This window comes from Triturus cristatus, chromosome 4_1 (genome assembly GCF_964204655.1).
Source record: "Triturus cristatus chromosome 4_1, aTriCri1.1, whole genome shotgun sequence".
Classification (NCBI taxonomy): domain Eukaryota; kingdom Metazoa; phylum Chordata; class Amphibia; order Caudata; family Salamandridae; genus Triturus; species Triturus cristatus.
Window position 1 is genome coordinate 224,286,672 of NC_140585.1, and position 20,516 is coordinate 224,307,187.

Consider the following 20,516-nt stretch of genomic DNA (forward strand, 5'->3'; position numbering starts at 1 on the left):
TAGGTTGAACCTGAGCAACAAGACCAGACACCGAGGGTAGCACATCGTGGGAGTAAAGTGGCATCTTCAACACTGTACAGTTGGAGCAAAATAAGACTAGAGGACAGTCTGCTGTGGTATGTCAAGGTAATAAAGTTAGACGTGAGGGAGGAAGAAAACTGAAATGCAGAGCTCACAGCCAGACAGAATCAGGAAAGCATGTTGTGTTTAGAGGGACAAGGAGTGAGCCAGTTTAACTCAAAACATTCTAGGAGCTTAAGCAAATTCGATCCGAGAGTCACTGACATAGATGGAGAGAGATGAGGAAATCGGCAGTAAGTTTCTTAGATAAAACCAGACTGTGGGCAGAAGTAGTGAAATACGGAGGTCAAGTAGGAGAGCTTTCCAGAGCTAGGTGTTTAATGATATCGGACGCTGAAAGGGACAGACTGCACAAGAGAGCCTGGAAACACAATAGCAACAAGACCAGGGACGCATATAGGTTTGGAGTGGTAAGGAGAACTTGCAGTCACGGATGAGACTGCGTGTTCATCTATTTACAGACAGAAAAGTGCATTGTGCGTCTCCCAGGCATGGAGCAAAGGGTCTTGAAATAAAATTGGAGGGAATGTATTGAGTGTGGGCACTGATCAAAGAAAAGACAAAACTAGTTAGAAGAGCGTGGTCATGCATCTGGTTATGGTACAAAGGTGCAGAGTTAGGAGAGTCTGGCCAACCATAACTTGAGCAGTGATGCTTAATACGTGAAATAAATTGATGGAGTAAGATTACTGTGAACTAGGTTAAGGTATTTAGAGATAGTTAAGCAAGTGTTTTCTTTTAGCAATGGAGATATGCCATTTGTGCATAATATACAACATGATCAGAGTGGCCGGTCAAGTGACAGGAAATAAATGGGAGAATGGATTTGACAGTGTTAGAACGAGGGTTTCCACATATGCAAGTGTGGGAAGGGGTGGGTGTTTCACATGAAATATCTGGATTAGCTGGGCAAAAAGTGTATACTTGCTTCTGGTTCAGATTCAGCTTGAGGTCACCCATCATAAATAGGTGTTGATGTCCCGCCCGGTGGCCGTATCTGCTCTATGTATTCTGGTACTAGTAGTCTTTCATTAAATTATCCTCTCGTAGGTATCGCTGACAATTCTCCTAACAGTTTCTTAACTTTCACAATGGATTGCTGTGTCCACATCGGGTCATTGCGGTGCTGTTCTCACCCTTGCACAAAGGACACATTGTTACATGGACACCGTTTTCGTAACGATGTCGGACCCGCACTTCCGCAGGGTGGTTCTCCGCGACCTGGGTAGGCCGCAAATATTCCAAACAGAAAGAGCACCCACAGTTGGAGAACCTCGCACTTCAAATATCTGTGATGCTGCCTCTCCACTTGAGCCATTTCCCTTGACAAGGGCAAGATGATGCCAGAAACGCGTTGGGGAGAACTGTGGCAGAATTCTGACATGAAGACTGAAACATGCACTTTTAATACCAGCAGCAGACTTCCGTGGTGAGCAGTAGCTTTACTACAGTGATCTAATGAGCAACTAGTGTGCTAACATTCAGAATTTATGGCAAATGTGTGACATATCTGAATACCTTCTTGATGGAATCAAAGTAAAAAACCGAAAGCATTTCCTACTGAGGAGACTGCAGTAAATGAGGAAATTAGGAAACTTCATAACAAATAAATCTCCCAAGATGGCCACCAGAAACAAAAGAGCCCAAATGCAGCACGAATATCACACAGATGTAGCCCAATGACAGAAGTGTGCAAAACAGTCCACAACGTTGTATATAGGCCCCAGGTGATGGGGTCCCCAGGGAGAATAGAAATTAGTGATAGATGCAAATTTTTTTTATTTTTTACGGGCAAATTAGGAGTCGCGCACCCAGCGCGGCGCTCAGCGCGGCCCCCTGGTGTGCACGCGTTGGGTGCGCGACTTCTAATGCGTCAAACATGTATATGACGTCACGCGCAAGCACGTGTCGCGTAAAGTAATACGTATGTGTCTCGTATGCGCCTGGAGTCGCGTACCGGTCGCATAGCAATCGCGCAGGAAAATACGCATCCATCGCACATCCTACGCGGATCCTACACAACAATCCTAAAATGGCGGCTAGGTTCCGCGCAGTAATCGAGAAAGATACACTTAGGGTGCGCGCATCCCCAAAAAAATTTGAAAAAAAAAAGAAAATAATATAAATATATAAAAAAAAACCTTTACCAAACCTGCAGCATGTGAATCTGTTGAACTAGGTTCTAAACAGCTATGCGATGAAATTTCATGTTTTTTTGCGAAAAAAATTGATCTCATTTATGATAAAATAATATGCGCCAATAAAAGTGTTTCCATGGATAGAGTGTTACCTGAAATGGATGATGAACTTAAGCAGGAAAAACATATGTTAACCTGCTTTCCATCTATTTCTCTACAAGAAACACTTCTATTCACTTCTCAGATTAAAAGTGGCAGTCCTGATGATAACATTCCAGCCAGGATTATACCTGGCCTGAGCGAACAACTTTGTCCTATATTTGAAGGATTGGTGAATCTTTCACTTAGCTCAGGTACTGTGCCAAGAGATTGGAAACGAGCTTTGGTTAGACCCATTAGGAAAAACACCTCTATTCCATGGACTGATCTAACCAACCTTAGGCCTATATCCCTATTACCATTCTTAGGGAAACCGGCTGAGAAACATGTCAATCACCACTTGTCCAATTACATCGAACTTGTGGGGGCTCTGGACTACTCTCAGTCAGGGTTTAGGCCTAAACACAGTACGGAGTCTACTCTTCTGTCTGTCACAGATGACCTACAGATGTATCAGGACAGGGGCTTTTCAGTAATCCTGGTGCTCTTAGATCTTTCAGCAGCGTTCGATACCGTTTCCCATGCCATTCTTATTGAACGGTTATCGAACGCTGGCATCAAGGATAGGGCCATCGAATGGCTGAAAAGCTTTCTCCTTAATCGTTCCCAGAGAGTTATCATGGACTCCTACCGCTCAGCGGAGATTGAGATCTCTAAGGGGGTGCCCCAGGGCTCTTGTTTGAGCCCAACCCTTTTTAATATATACGTGGCACCATTGGCTAGAGTGATGCGAAGATATGGTTTCATTCCAGTATCGTACGCTGATGACACCCAGCTCCTCTTTCCTTTCAAAACTCTCTCCGCTGAAGTGAAAAATTCCTTTTCTTCTGGCATGAAGGCAGTGGCTCGCTGGATGTCTTCCAACTTTCTCCAGTGTAATGTCAGTAAAACGGAAGTAATGTTTGGTGAGGCAAAAATGTTGTGGACCCCTGACTGGTGGCCGCCTGATCTGGGAATAGTTCCTGAACCTAAACAGGTTGTAAAGAACCTTGGGATTTGTTTGGATCAAGACTTGCTTTTTAAACATGTCAATTACACTTCAGGAATCTGTTTTCACACCATTAGTTTGTTACGGAAAATCTTTCCCCTCCTGCCAGATTCCTGTAAGAGAACCTTGGTCCAGACCTTGGTTTTAAGTAGGATTGACTACTGTAATGGCCTGCTTCTTTCTGCCAACGAAAGTGTTTTGAATAAACTGCAGGTCATTCAAAACACGGCAGCTCGCCTTGTCCTTAATGTTCCCCCCAGAACTGCTTCTAAACCCCTCCTGGATCAGCTACACTGGCTGTCGATCCGTCAGAGGATAAAATTTAAGATATGTTGCCTTATCCACAAATGCATAAATGGCCAAGGGCCCGTTTATCTACAAAATAAACTTGTTCCCTACATTCCGCTCCGATCACTAAGATCTAGCAATAACCTCCTCCTGGTGATCCCTCGTGCAAAAAAAGCCAGACATGGGAATAAAGCTTTATCTATTACAGGCCCCACATTGTGGAATAAACTTCCTTTATCATTAAGACAATGCAAGGAACATCTTACCTACAGGAAACTTCTTAAAACTGTGCCGTTTAGGAATGAGATCTAGCCCCTCTTTCATCTTATCCTTGCTTTACCGATTTCTGAAAAGCGCAGATACTCCATTGGAGTCGATTCTAGCGCTATATAAACTAATAAATAAATAAATAAATGCTGGGGATGGTGTTTCAGGGTTTAGGGCAGTGCAGTGGTGTTCGGGCAGTGTAGGGGGTCGTGCTGGGGGTAGTGTTTTAGGGTTTCGTGCAGTGGTGTTCGGGCAGTATAGCCGGTCGTGCTGGGGTAGTGGTTTAGGGCAGTGCAGTGGTGTTCGTGCAGTGTAGGGGGTCGTGCTGGGGTAGTGGTTTAGGGTAATGCAGTGGTGTTTGTGTAGTGGGCAGCGCATGCGCTGCGTCGCTAGGTGAGACCTAAAAAGCATTGCACCAAGATGGCTCCCAACACTTCCTTGATTGTAGTGTTGACAGCCAATTAGAGCCAAGCTCGTGCTTGTGTAGTTAGGTCCCACCCAGATATATATTTCCTTTATCTCGAAAACTACTGAACGGATTTACACCATTTAAAAAAAAAAAAGCTTGCTTTAAGAACCAAGCACTACCTTTTTGCTAAATTTGGTGTAATTCCGTTCAGCAGTTTCAGCTGTAACCGTGTCTAAAGTTTCCTATGGGAAATTGATTTTTTGACCTCTATTTTTTGAACTTCTCAGGAAGTACTGAACGGATTTACAACATTTAAAAAAAAAAAAAAAAGTTCTCCTTCTGAGCCAAGGGCTACCTTTTTGCCAAATTTGGTGTAATTTTGTTCAGCAGTTCGGGCTGTAGTTGTGAATAAAGTTTCCTGTGGGAAATAACATGGATAAAACATGTTTTGGGACCCACCCTTTTTTCTCAGCCCGCACTTTGCGAATTGCCCCGAAACTTTCAGGATAGGAGCTGACTGGAGCGGGCCACAAGTTTTGAAAATTTCGCGAAGATTCGTCAACCTCCGCCAAAGTTATTGGGAAAAGAAAAAAAACGCTTTTCCTATGGAAACTAGGTGCTAACTATAACTATCGACTGGCGTAGAGATATATATAAAAGTTAATCGCAGGTATTCACTTTATCAGCTCAAAAAGGCCGCATCTGCTCTGCCAGAATTCGAACCAGCGAAAATACATATCAATCTAAGCGTTTGCCTGAACAGTGAACTATGTTACTGGCTTGTTGCATTCTGGTCGACCCTAGCCCACTCTAAAGTAAAACAAATTCAGCCTTTCCCCAAGAAATTGGGTGAACCATTGTATTAGCCACATTGCTATGTATGGGTTACATACACTGTCATCGTAAATACATCAACTTCTGTTATCTTACAATAATCCCCAAAAAAGCAAGTACTACTTAAAAAGCAAAAGGTGGCCTCACCAAGGCTGCAAAGAAAAAGAAAGAAGGGGGCTGTCCAGTAAAAAGAAAATATATATTTTTTTCCTTTTAAGAACTGAAATATAACGAACTGGAAATGCAAAAAAACAAAAAGTCAACACAAAAGCATGAATGAAACAGCTAAATGGCAGCAATAATTAAAATAAATATTGTATTTCATTAACCAACATATTTTGTTTTTTACAGTCACAAATAAAGATGTATATCTATAACTATATCTGTGTGTGTGTACACACACATATATATTTTTCATTCACTGAAAAAACAAATGTTAATGGACTGTTATAGTGAGGTGAATTTGTCAATAACAGTAACGTTTTGAACGAGAGAAAAAAAAAAAGACATTCTATAGTTTTAGTTAGCAGCACTAACTATAACGTGCCCCAGCCATGCACTGCTTATGTCCTCACATGACATCACTCATGCTGTTCTATATCACGGATGACATCATCCAAGTTTCCTTTTCCCCGCATATTGTTCTATAAATTATTGTGGCATTAGAGGCCTGACTACAAGTACAAAATCGCTCAAGAGACTATCTTGCATCATTAGTACCATCACAGATACAACTCCATTAGGTGTAGTAAGCAAGCATTATGTGCAACATTTTTGGCTGGCTTGCTTGCTGCCCTGAAGAAGCCTATGGTTGTGTGAAACATGTTGCATGCACTTGCTTACCTGTCTGAAGAAGAAAGGAATAAAAAAGAAAATTCAAGCAAATACCAACTTGTCTTGTTTCTCTCTTCAGGTCTCAGCAAAGGATTTGGCTGTTATTTTAGAACTTTTATTGCCTCTCATTTTTTATTATAATATGTCTAATGTCTGACCAATTGGGAGTTGGTCACTTGATGTGGGCAACGATCATAATGTGTTAAATTTGTGATTACTTCAGATGGTGAAATGATAGGTTCACTAGATGCCAATATTTGTCGAGACTTGAGGAAATGCTAGGTGGAAGGAAGTTTATGTGTCCCCTCAGATTCCAGAACATTCCATCACAGAAATGGAAACTCAGTTTAGACACCGAGGTTTGCAATGGATTCTGGGTAACAGAACCTGGTGAAAGTGACACAAGTGACCCTATCCTGGATTCCCCTAGGTGTCTAGCTTTCCAAAACGTACAGGTTTGCTAGGTTTCCCTAGGTACCGGCTGGGCTAGGGCCCCAAATCCATAGCTAGGCACACTGCAAAAAAAAGGGTCAGTTTTCAGTGGAAAAATTAGGTGTACACATTGTGTTCTGGACCATTTCCTGTTGTGGCCACTAGGCTTACCCACACATGTGAGTTACCATTTTTATCTGGAGACTTAGGGGAAGACAGAATAGTAGAACAAATGTTATTACCGATTGTCTCTCTGCATTTCTGCCTTCCAAATGTAAAACAGTGTGTAAGAAAGAAGTCATTTTGAGAAATGCCCTCTAATTCACATGATAGTATGGGTACTCACATTCAGAGATGTGCAAATAACACCTGCATCTCAACTCCATATATTGTGCCCATTTAGAAAATATATAGGTTTCCTTGATAGCTATTTTTCACTCTTTATATTTTACCAAATTAATTACTGTATACCCAGTACACAATGAAAAAACATTGCAAGGTGCAGCTCAGTTATTGGCTATGGGTAACTCTGGTTCTTGGTGAACCTACCAGTCCTATATATACCCGCAACCAGAATTGTCTAGCGGACATAACTGTATACCGCTTTTGAAAATCTGACACAATTAGAAGTTACAGATGAAAACAGACATATGGCAGTTTTTTGTTTTTTTAATTCCTGTATTTTTTTTATATTAACTGTTACTTTGTATAGGAAAACATTGAAGGATCAACACAACTGATCAGTTTCCGAATTTTGTATAGTTTTTAGAAATTTATAGCGCTACACGATCTTTCCATGGTTTTCGCATGCGTTTCCACCACTAACTCGAAGGAGGTTGAAAGCACACAAAAAATAGGAAAATGGTCTCAGTCAAATGCCTAAAATGTGTTGAAAAAAATTAGTTTTCTGATTCAAGTCTGACTGTTCCTGAAAGCTGGGAAGATGGTGACTTTAGCACCGCAAAGCCTTCATTGATGCCATTTTCAGGGGAAAAAACAGCTGCTTGCTTCTGCATCACTCGTTTCCCATAAACCCCAAACTTTTGTTGTATTTTGGCTAATTTCTCAGTCCCCTCGAGGGAAATCAACTAACCCGTGATATCTTTAGAATCACTAAGATTATGGGGGAAAAAGAATACAAGTCGCGTGGATACCTTATGAGGACAAAATGTTATGGGGGGGCCTAAGGGTGAACTCGCCCAAATAGCCAAAAAAAGGCTTAGCACAGGAGGGGAAAGGCCTAGCAGCAAAGGGGTTCATGTTTATTGCATATACGTGTAAAAAATAAACACCACGCTTGTCAAGGCCAAACCAACTGGCTTAATACAAGAAAACTTGAGCTTTGCTTTCATTTTAAATGCTTTGCCTTGGAGCCACACAGTGAAAAAACATCCCAGTTGGTGGGCACTACACATATACAATTCCATACATTTCCAGTAACACACCGGACCATAATTCATTGGAGGCATGAAAAGAACCATCAGTGTTCTATCATGGCCTAGAGATGTGTTGCGACTACATTTGACACCTCAATCACTTCTGGCGCATCAAAACAGCTCGTTACTGTTTTTTTGCACTCGTGTCTCTGTCATATAGTTTACAAAGTACTCGTCTTATCTAAGTCACAACAATGTCCATTTCCGGGCTCTAAAATGAGATTCTGTAAAAGACGAGAAACAAGTTAAACTTTAGGAACTAGGCTCCAAGGCCCATGCCCCATCTCGCATAGCTATAGCTCACCTAAAAATGTTAAGGTAGCATCTCCTTTGTAGTCACTCCTAAACTCAGGCAATGATTTTCAATTAGCATTTGGGGTACACACACTTGTTTACTATTTCCCTCATTTTTACATTGTGCTCGATCACGTTAGGTTTAGTGCTGTTTCAGGTTTAATATAGGTGGTCTTGGAGAAGGAATAGCAAATAATTTTAAGATTTCCCCACTTTTAATCACTATAGTTGGTGGTCTCCAAAATACGGTGAATTAATGTATATCACAGTGCATGTCTAGTATTCAGACTACAAACAGAACATACAGTTGAGATCAGCATATCAAAAGGATTACAATGTGACAATAATGGCCATTACACTTGAGGTCTTAAGAGGCATCCAAGACTAGTAAACAAAAGGTTCGGAGATGGCTAAACACATTGGCGAAACAGCGATCATGGTATACTGTATTGTGTGGTATAAAAGAGAAATGTTGGATAAGCTAACAGAAATTGAACAGAGCGGGGAGCAAGAAGAAACAGGAAGAGTCCTGGAAGAGGAAAAGGTCAGGGTTGGGAGAACACTACAGAATAGGCTGTCACTAGCCAGAGTGAATACAAAGGCAGGAAAGACTAAGGCTCAGCATTAAAATTCCAATCAGTCCATTCACACAAGATAATGGCCACACCAGCAGGCTATCACATTTGGTGCTCGGTGGCGTTAGAAGTGTATGGGGTCAGTTATACATAATTTCTAACCTGATGTGAACTTTTAGGCTACGTGCTGAGAGTTGCTTTCAATTTTGATCAGGTCTACCATTTCCTTAACAATTCACCAGTTTCGGACATGCACAAAATATTCGACTTCTATTGGTTTTTGACAGGTGTACACTAAAGGAGAATACAATGTTTTCCACTCCATTAAAGAGCTGTGACCAGAGCTTGAAAAAAGTAGTCTTTTTTTCCCCTCCAAGTATTCAACTATTAAAGATTTTATTACAAAATATATATATTTTGAAAAACAAAATCACAGTAAAACTCATCTCTATCCTAGTGGTATTCAATTCGTAGATCAGAGACTATCCAACTCGGCTATTGTCTTAACCCCACAGATGTATTTACACTCGTAAGGAGGATGTCCAGCAGACAGGCCTCATTCAGCAATTAATGGCCTCATTTATTCCGATATCCGCTTCCTTCCTGAACGGATGCCATTATCGCCAGCACAAAGAGCCTGCAGTCAAGGTTAAGGAAGCACACACGTGCACGCGCTGCGCGTCACACCAGGAGGATGTTGCGTCTTCCGCGCGCAGGTCTTTTAACCGGGGGGGGGTCTCAGGTGTTCTAGCGCTTTTTACTAAGGCCTACAAAAACAGTTCAGAGCGAAACAAGTGTTCGTGTCGCCAAAACGTTCATTTCAGCCTTTTAACATCCTCGGCACACTACTTGTCATACTACCAAAGGCGTGAGAGGAAGACTTACTCAAGGAGGATCCGTGCTGAACGGCGCAGTTCGGACAGTGATACAGGTCGATATCGGCCGCATAGTGCTCCTCCACTCCAACACACCTGCAAGAGAAAACAAGAGGTCAGCATCCAGGCGAGAAGGTGGCGGTCTCGTGGACAGACGAAGGCTACCTACCGCTCAGGACTTACCTGGCACACGACACACACAGACAAACACAGAGACAGTCAGGCAAACTAACCCTCCAAGGAGACACTTTCTGCACAAGCACATCAGACTCACTGCACACTTGCCGCTCTGCACATGTGCAACTGTCTGACTGGCCACGCGCGCACCCTCACTGACTCAGCTGAGAGACGTGATGAACATAATGAGGGGGTGGAGATCTCTTAAGGAAGAAGGAATTTGTGGCATAAAATAGGAAGTGAGCGTCTAGCAAGATACCTGCCAAGAATTACACTCCCGCACCTTCAGAAACACGAACCAGGGGGTCGTGCACAAAGGGATTTGCAGGTGACCAACAGGGGTTGCTGCAAGACGTATGAATGACGTCATCACTTGTCAGGTGCCGCGAGATATTGCTGCCTCTGAAGCTGGTAAACCGAGCTTCCGGTTCAATGGCTTTAGAAAAGTGGTATTTTAGTGACATTCAAAAAACGGTCTTCAAAGTGGAGACTCGTAAGTAACCGAAGTTGGGTGGAAGGGGGCGGTGGAGGACGCGAGTCACCTGATGCCAATACTAACATGAGGTCATGAAAGGCAAACAGGCAGCAAGGTGCAATAACTGGGAGTCGGATGCAGAAATGGTGCGCAGAGTGGACAGTGCAGACACCAGGAATTATATACTGGGATATACTTAAGTCTTTCAGTGAGGTCACGAGATGCATGAAAGTGATGGGGTCATATAAACAATACTAACCCAAGAAAGAACTCTTGGGTAGGTACTAGCCAAAGCAGAGTAATAGGGCTTTGATGCCAACCCCTAGGCCCAATCTGCCACATAGTCAATAGCTAGTATAGACTAAGCTAGTATAGACTAAACAGACTTTTGACCGCAAGAAACCAGCTCACAATAGCAACAAGGGCTCTTTTCAAGCATCGTCTCTAGCGGTGTTGATGACTCCTGTCCATTGCCAGCTACTGACGCCATTTTCAGCTAGCACTGTGATAACAGAAGCCTGCTGGACTCTTCCACAATGGCTCTCCTCAACCACAAGTTTTATTTGTCCCCATACACCAAGCATCCTCCGAGTAGGACGACGCAGACTGCATTTGCAAGGTAGCCACACATGAACAAAAATTACGCAAAATTCAACTAAGTGGAACTTCTTAACATAGTCTGGTCTGAACACATGCCAAGGATCTGGCCTTCCAGGCCTGGATACGCCAACCATACACTGACCACAGACAGCATAGGAATGTTGTATGGACAGTAATAGCCACATTGCCTATAGAAAAAACAGAGGGGCCACAAGTCCAGAAAATGCACACACTTCAAGGGTAGCTCCAGTGGGAAACTAAGAGTTCTGATGTGATGGCCTGATGCATCAAAATGAGTCCAAAGAACTAGCTACACTTCAGTTGAGCTTGATAATGGTAAATATCTAAATATAATTCATGTTACATTTTTTTAAAATGTCTCATAGCAAAACCATACATTTACAACAACTCTGCAATATAGGACATAAGTTGCTAATTATGTATATATGTGGTATTTCTGTAGTGTGAACCTAGCCAAAAGGCAGCGGAGCACTGTACAGAGTCAAAGACTAGTATAAATTCAATGAGTGACAGGAGAGGTAGCTGGTTTATGAATGGGTAATGCATTGTGATATAAATTAAAAAGGCACATACAAGTTTCCACAAAGTGATGTACAAAAATATTGTCTTTTGTAATATGTACACTCAACTCTTTAAATGAGGACCACAGGAGCAGATTTTTCTGTCATTTTTAACATTAGAACCTGCACAGCAGATTTTTCTGACATTTTTAACATTAGAAACTGCACATAACAAAAATGTAATGTCATTTTTCCAATCTTCCAGCCTTAACTTCAACTCATTTGTAGGTCTGGTGTTAGCAAAGACCTTTGGATTTTACTACAATTATAAGTACAATATGGGATTCCTCAATCCCTGTATAAAAATCAGTCTTCAATGTATTTACAAATCAGCGACTAGTGACGCACCCAGTCCCTATTATAAAGAAGTGATGGAGCCACCAAACTGTAATGACTTATTACAGTTAAGTTGCTGCCAGAGATAGCAGCTCAGGTAAAGGAGCACAATTAAAGCAGCTGTTTAAAGAACAACATTTTGCTTTGCTTTTCTATTTTTTTTGTAGCTGTACTTTAACAAGCAGAAAGGAGATATTATGATAACATGTTTAGGTTTTGCACTTCTTCCGTAATTATAGTAAAGTTAGAATCTTTCTACTCGTTTCTACGCATCCCAAGCACCTCTAAATAAATAAATATTAGACCAATTCTAATATATTTTTGCAACAAATATCCAAAAGCTTTTTTGATGTATCCAATTTTGTACTACAAATTCTATTGTTAATCTGCATGTTTACATACAGGCTCTCTTTCATATGAAAAAGCTAGGTACCATGGATTTAAGTAGTTTGCGGGGAAAGGTAATGTTCTAACTATGTATCATAAGAAAAAGTACCCACTGCCGTACATAAGGATATTGCAAGTCACCTTGGAATTCCATTAACTTAGAAAGGAACTCTGCCTTCAGCCTTGTTCTTCTAACTGGTCATAGAACTCCTTGGTGGCTTGCAATATCCTTATAATGTATGCCACAGCTTCATCCCAAATACGCTAACTGGAGCTTTCAGCAAGTCTTCTTCATCCATTGGTCAGCCATTGTCCATTACCATTTTAATTCCACCCACTCCAACATGTAGCATGGGGCAATGAGTCAAGCCCACTTCAGCCATTGGAGAACTTCACTGTGAGGGATGCCCTTTCACAAGGAGCACAGGCACACAACAAATAGACCCCTTAATGGCTAGGGACTACTACACAATGCAAACGTTTTGATACAAACAAAACTCTTAGGATTTTTTTGTAGATTGGCAAGGGTCCAGCAGCGTCTCCAATATTAAAGTTTAACGGAAAAGTGAAAAATTAAACAAGCATTGACAAACCCAAAAGGCAAGCCAACACCAGACCTACCGGCTTTGCCAAGGCTTACTCCAGTTTTAAGGAGGGTTCGTACAGCAGCGACAAGCATTGCAAGCTGCGATTGAGAAAATTCCTGATGGAGTGTTGTCAATTACTAGGCTGCACGGCAGATAACTCAAGAGATTGGCAGGGCAGTAGTGGTGGTGGGCATAACATGAACAGGAGGAGACTCTACAACCATTGAGGCCTAACGGCGAGAAGCAGCACGATAAAAATGAATCTCGAACCAGTGATCTTCACTGCAGGTTCAAGGGCAGGCCCTTCACGTCTAACTGAATTCATAAAACGGGTCCTGGCCAAGGCTCCCGCACCGACTAATGCGATCCGACAGTTAGAAGACGCGCTTCAACAGGATGCTCGTAAAAAGAGCCTATCATGAAAGAAACGCGCCGCACATGACTCGAGTCAAGGGCACAATGCACGAGTGACCTAATTCTCGTTCCGAGCAACAAATGCCAGTGACACAGGCGGGAGGAATCTAGGTCAGGGACGGCGCGCGCAGCCCGCGCGCCTCAGACGGGCAGCACGTGTGCAAGTTGTCACCGGGAGGAGGAGCGGAGGGGACACACGGGGCAAGAGTCCATTCAGCGCCCCCGTCACATCCTGCACAGTGTTCACTCGAGGATCAGCAGGTGTTCACCAATGGAGGGTCAGAATGCCCGGTTATTCCAGTACTGAGACACTTCTGATCAAAACTGCCCTGCCATCCACTTACTGAGACACTTCTAGACCTCACACTCCACCTCAGCACTCTTAGGGACGTCACATCTCCGTGACGCTCTGGTGTCCACGTACTAAGATACTCATAGACCTCACACTCCGCCTCGGCGTGTACTAAAGCACTCTTAGGGAAGTCACATCTCCGTGACGCTCTGGTGTCCACGTACTAAGATACTCATAGACCTCACACTCCGCATCAGCGTGTACTAAAGCACTCTTAGGGACGTCACATCTCCGTGACGCTCTGGTGCGCACGTACTAAGATACTCATAGACCTCACACTCCACCTCGGCGTGTACTAACGCACTCTTAGGGACGTCACATCTCCGTGACGCTCTGGTGTCCACGTACTAAGATACTCAAAGACCTCACACTCCGCCTCAGCGTGTACTAAAGCACTCTTAGGGACGTCACATCTCCCTGACGCTCTGGTGTGCACGTACTAAGATACTCATAGACCTCATACTCCGCCTCGGCTTCCGCCTCGGCGTGTACTAACGCACTCTTAGGGACGTCACCTCATCTCCATGACGCTCTGGTGTCCACGTACTAAGATACTCATAGACCTCACACTCCGCCTCAGCGTGTACCAAAGCACTCTGAGGGATGTCACATCTCCGCGACGCTCTGGTGTGCAAGTACTAAGATACTTGTAGACCTCACACTCCGTGTGTACCAAGCCACTCCTAGCGCCGGCACATCATCTCAGGGACGACCTGTAATCCACATACTAAGATACTCAAACATCACACTCCGTCTCGGCATGTTCCAAGACACTCCTAACGCCATCACATCGTCGCAGTGATGCCCTGGAATCCACATATTAATATACTCCTAGCAACATGTCTTAAGAAGCCAATGTTCTCTAAGCAGCAACCAATGTAAGCAGATGATCAGTTCTTAACAACCGGACCATCTCTGCTGTTCGTCCTTCAGGTCTGTCTAAATGAAAACAAATGTCTCGATACTAGCAATAGAGTAGTACAAAGGGCAAGAAATGAGCACAACATTAAAACTAGTTTTGTCTTCTTATCCAACGATAAAAAACACTGCCGGTGCTTGCACTTCCCACTGCTATATAATTGCACCATTAGGAAACTCCTTACTCTATTATACTACTAATGGCATAGCAATGCAAGTGCATTCGAGAAACAATATTAAATAACTTTCCAATTATTTCTGTCATTCTACTAGAGAGAAACCACTAAATCCATAGAAAACACTCAAAGCTTGGCTATTCAAGAACTGACAATGTATCTTAAGTGAAAAAGTACGACATTAGCACGAAGGCTAATAGAGCCCTGCCAAGACCAGTGCGTATCACAGGCCTAATTCATTTACACTAGGTTTGCTGTGTAAGGAGTAAACACCAAGGCGAGCATGGCACACACGTCACTTTTTTTTACAATAGTAAACGTTTAGAAAAATGTATATTCTCCTCTTTAATAAGTTTGAGACAAATTCAATTTGCTCCACTTCTTTAATACACAGGTGCCAAAAACAATACAAAATAATATGTTGCTCCATTTTAAAAGAAATCTTTTTTTCATCGGTTTGTTAAAGTCTGACACGTGTAAAATTAACTGCAAGCATAAAGGGTGTGTTGCATCTTCAGCAATGATTCTACACTCAAAGAGCTCATTTTTATCAAGGTGCAAAAACCTTTCTATGCAAACACATTTTGCCTCAATCTGTATACCAATTACTTATTACAGAAGTAACAAAATAGTGCTAAATGGCTTTGTGCATGTATTTGCACTAATGCAAAGTCTGTGCGGGACTGCAACGGAACCTGCAGCCACGGTGATACCGAACCTGTTGTCACCATTTACATAAATCTTTCAGAAGTCCTACTCTTTCCTAATGGGTATTGGCTGCCTTGAGATATGCAGTGGGTCTCAGTTGGTCTCTAATTCCCTTTTAACAGTTGCCTTCGTCGAGCAGGCACACATATGGATAGTACAGTTTGGTGAGCATCATTCGGTCAATCATTCTTTCTGGATGCACACAGTCTTAGACAGAGATGTGTCGGTGTCACGGGGGACAACGTGTGAACTGGTAAATGTACCTTAATCCTTAAATCAGTGATGCGAGTTGGCCGGATTCGTGTGGTCAGATAGCTGCAAGGCATGTAATAGAAGACTTGCTATTTATATTTGAATGCACAAATGTGGAGCTGAAATAATACAAACGCTCAGATCGCACCCTATATTCTAAAACCTGTTTAAGAAATCTTGTTCCCAGGCACTCTTCACACTGAAGTTTGTGTAGCAGATACAACCTTGAGGCACACTGATTACTGTACTCTCCAACATATTTACACCATCTTCGCCCAACAGCTACTTCTCACGGGGGCGTGGCTTGGCAGCCGACGGGCATGGACGCGTGAGCGACGAGCTCTGCATCCAGCCCAGCCAAAATCCTGAAACGAGTGTCGCCCCGGTGCTCTGTAGCTCCCGGAGGGCTTCCCCTGCCTGCTCTGGGCCCCTGGAGCGGACCGGCGGAGTGGAGCGCGGCGCAGAGGGCTGGAGCTGCGCAGACATCGCGGCGGAGGCGGGCGGCCGCCGGCCATATTGGGCGGCCTGTACAGGGACGGGCAGCCGCGGCCCACAGTGACCGGGGAGCCGGCCAGAAGTGAGGCGAGCCCGGCTGCAGACACCGGAAGTGGCGGTCTCGTCCTGGCGGACAGCGGAGCGGGGCAGAGTCCGCCTTTCGCGAGAGGCCCGGTATTGGGAGCCCCTCCGCAACCTGAACTAGCGGCTGTGGCCGCACTGCGGAGAGGCGGCGACCCGGAGGACGGCGCTGGGCCTGTGGCAGGAGCGGCGGCCCCGGAGTCGGAGTGGAAGCAGTGAGCCCGGCGCAGCTGGTGGGCAGGTGGAGGCCGAGAGGTGGACGACGGGCGCTGCGAGCGCCTCAGCGGTGGAGGTTTGGCTGGCCCTGGGTAGCGGGCTTGAAGGACCGGCTGCTGGACGGTGCCCGCCCTGGTGAAGCAGCCCCCGAGTGACCTGGAGGACAGCGGTGGGGGTCGGCCATTGATCCCTGCCACGGCGGAGAGGACGGCCTTTGGTGTGCGGTGGGGGCCTTTCGCACGGGGTGCCCAGCGAGAGGCAGGAGCACGCCGTCGCCCTCATTGTCCAGAGGCAGGGGGAGCAGGTCCCTGCGGCCGGCGAGGGGTGAATCGGGCCCGTGTGTCGGCCGCTGCTTCAGAGAGCAGGCCTGGAGGCCGATTGCGGAGGGACTCCCTGAAGTGCTTCCTGACCAGGAAAATGGGCAAACCGCGACCCAAGCTGGGGGGGAACCCATCGGATTCAGTGGGAGACTCTGCCGGTGGCCGGGTTGGCGGAACGAGTGCAGACTCTGCGGCGGGCCTACAGCAGCGGCAGCTGGACCAAATCCTGCAGGCCATAGCGGACACGAGAACTGCACTGCAGACTGATATCGCACAGGTGTCTACAGATCTGGGGCTGCTCCGGGCGGACCACAGGAAGCTGGTGGATAGGGTCAAGCAAACGGAGGACAGATTGGACTTGGTAGCGCCAGCGCAGAAAGTATCGGAGGGTCAAACGGCGGATCTCCTACGGAGGGTGATGATTCTGGAAAAGAGGGCGAGGATGCCGAAGGGCGCAACCGCCGCAATAACATTCACGTAGTGGGGCTGCCCGAAAATATTGAAGGGGGAGATATGCTAACCTTCCTAGAGACCTGGCTACAAGAGGTGGTGGCGCCCGAGGGGCTCACGCGGTTTTACACCTTGGAGAGGGCACATAGGGCCCACCCCGGCCGGTGGTGGCCCGCCTGCTACACTACAGGGACCGCGATATCATCCTTCAGAGGGCCAGAACTTCGGGTCCCTACCAGGTGGAGAACGTTCCGGTTTCTATTTACCCGGACTACCCCATGGAAGTCCAACGCAGACGCTCCTCATTCCAGGCGGTGAAGAAGGCGCTACGGGATGAGGGGCTGCAGTACTCTTTGTTGTTCCCGGCCCGCCTCCGAGTTGTGCTGGACGGGACGACGTCCTTATTCACTGACCCGGACTCGCGCGGCGGCGCATGCTGATGGGGAGGGACCGCAGGGAACTCTAGCGAAGGCCCGTCGCAGCAGACGCAATAAGGTACGGACAGCGGGGGGCCGATCGCCGGGTGCATCCCAGACGGTACTGGAGCGGCGAGCTGCACTGCGGGCGGTCTCTGAGATTTCGGGGGCCACGGCCTCCCAGCCCAGCGAGGATTCGGGCTCATGGAAGGGCACTGAGGACTCCCACTCTGATGGTGCTGTCGAGGAGGCGGAGGTGCTGCCTGATGTTACCCCTGGGACGGCGGACGAGTTGCTGGACGCCTGAAGGTTTGGGGAGTTCTCTGGCCATGGACCGAGGGACATGGGCAGGGCGGAAAGGGAGCGTGGGGAGAGGGAGGCCAGGCCGGGCTTTGCGGGGCTCGGGGAGGGACCGGTACCTGATGGGGCCTTGCGGATGGGGACTATTGAGGGGTCCTGGAGGTGAGAGCGGGGGGGGGGGTCTACAGGGAGTGGAGCGCTGGGGGAGGATTGGTGGAGTCTGGCCGTGGATGCTCTGAAGAGGACTGTCGTCAAGCCCGTCCGGCGTAGAGCCATCACCTCAACCTCACAGACATAGTGAGACTCTGGTGGCTACCAGAGTGTTTGGTATCTGTTTGGGGTGGTATTTGGATGGGTAACTGTGGTTTAGCGCCTGTTCTGGGGAAGGGAGGGAGACTGGGGAGTTGGGGAGTTCTGGGGTTTCAGGGGATTGTCAGTGTGCCTCGGAGGGGTAGGAAAGGGTGGTTAGCTCGGCGATGGGATGGGGACCCCACCTGAATTGAGATTTTTGACTTGGAACGTGAGGGGGCTCACCTCTATGGTGAAGAGATACCAAGTCCATGCCTACTTAGTGCGGAGAGGGGTTCAGGTAGCCTTCCTTCAAGAAACCCATTTGGATAGAGAGGAGGGGAAGGCATTGCAGAGGCGCTGGCGGGGCCAATTGTTCTATACTACCTTCTCGAAGTTTGCCCGGGGTGCTCTGATCTGGGTGAGGGCGGGAGTCCCTTTCCAGCCTTTGATGACGTTAGTGGACCCGGAGGGCAGGTTCGTAGCAGTGCAGGGGCGGTTGGACGGAAGGGACATGACCTTGTGCAGTGTGTATGCCCCTAATGTGGACCAGGCCACGTTCTTCTCCAGGCTGTCGGGTCAGTTGGCGGCGTATCCGACGGGGCCGGTGGTGTTGGGGGGGGGGGGGGGGGTTTAATTCAGTGACTGATGTTGAGCTGGACAGGTCCCACCCGCCCCTTGCGCAGTCGGTGGTCCGTCGGGTGGCCAATAGTAGACGGGCCTGGCAGGCTACTTGGGGTCTGGTGGACACTTGGCGTACTCATCATCCAATAGACAGGGATTACTCCTTCTACTCGGCCCCTCATGAGCTGTATGTCCGATTGGATGGTATACTGTGTTCCCCAGATGTCCAAACTTTGATGCGGCATAGTGAATATCTAGCTAAAACTATCTCGGACCATAACCCCTGCGTGGGGATGCTGCAATGGTCCAGGCAGCGGCAAGCAATTCCTACGTGGCGCCTTAACCCCTTGCTGCTGGAGGACTCAGTCTTCCGGGCTGAGGTTAGCGGCTGCATAGTACAATATTTTGGGCATAACTCGGGTACGGCGGCAAGCCGGGCGACGGAATGGGATGCGTTGAAGGCGGTTGTTCGGGGGGTTTGTATATCGTCCACGGCCGGAGTGCGGAAGACTTTATTGAAGGAGGTTGAGGGGGCAGAGACCCAGCTGCGGACGGCTGAACGTGCGCATCAGGCAGGAGACGGTGAGTTGGCGGCAGTTGTCGAGGCGCGTGAGGGCATGGCGGTGCGAGTGGAGAGGCTCCGCTGTTTTGACCATAAAAGCTATCTTATGCGAGCGCACGCGGAAAGAGATAAGGTGGGATCCCTTCTGGCGTGGTTGGCGAACCCGACGGCCCGGGGTGAACCGATACTTTCCCTGGTTGAAGCAGGGGGAACCCCGGTTTATTCCCAGATGGGGATAAATAAGCGGTTTGCCAGTTATTATGCTGGGCTGTATGATAGCACTATGGAGGGGGAGCCTGAAGGCCTTGCGGGCTTCTTATTGGAGGCCCGACTGCCTCGACAGGACCCGGAGACTGGGAGAGACCTCGGGGGCGCTATATCGCTGGGCGAGATCCGTGCGGCGATTAGGCACATGGCCCGTCGGAAGACCCCAGGGGCGGCTGGGTTGCCCGTCGAGTTCTTTGCGGCTTTCTCGGATTTGTTAGCACCGCAGCTGCAGGTCCTGTACAGCGAGGCCTGGCGGCTTGGGCGCTTGCCCGCCTCTGCTCGGGAGGCGATTGTGGTACCCTTACTGAAGCCCGGAGGAGAGGCCAGCGCGCGCACGGCGTACCGTCCGCTCTCTATGCGGACGGTGGACTATAAAATTTTGAGTAAAATACTGGCGTCGCGCCTTTTGACCCATATGACCGCCTTAATCCACCCGGATCAGGCGGGCTTTATCCCTCGGCGCAGCATGGCTACTTCTGTTCGACGGTTGTTGCGAGTGATGGAGATGGACCGGGACGTCTTCCCGGAGGCCTGCACGCTGTCGGTCGACATAGAAAAGGCCTTTGATAGTGTGGAATGGCCCTACTTATACCGAGTGCTGCGGGAGTTTGGATTGGGGGAGGACTTCGTACGCTGGACCACCTTGCTCTATAGCGATGCCACGGCCCGAGTGAAGACGGGGGCTACCATATCGGTCCCCTACCGCGTGCGGAGGGGGACGAGGCAGGGCTGCTCCCTCTCCCCCCTGTTGTTCGCTCTGGCCATTGAACCGCTGGCGGCTCATGCCCGACGAGGGTGCGCCTATGTTGGAGTTTCCCTGCGGGAGGATACCCACTATATCTCCCTATATGCAGATTATCTTCTAATGTTTTTGGTGGATGCGGAGAGTGCGCTGGACGGAGCGATTGCCCTCTTGGAGGAGTT

General features: G+C 47.1%; 1 protein-coding gene across 1 annotated transcript in view; it reads right to left on the reverse strand.

Annotated features, from left to right (window-relative positions):
• Positions 1–20,516, reverse strand: part of KDM7A (lysine demethylase 7A) — a 316,134-nt gene that overhangs the window by 181,474 nt on the left and 114,144 nt on the right. The window contains exon 2 of the mRNA XM_085651905.1: positions 9,621–9,706. Coding sequence (XP_085508031.1) covers positions 9,621–9,706 — 86 coding nt within the window. The remainder of the gene's footprint in view (positions 1–9,620; positions 9,707–20,516) is intronic.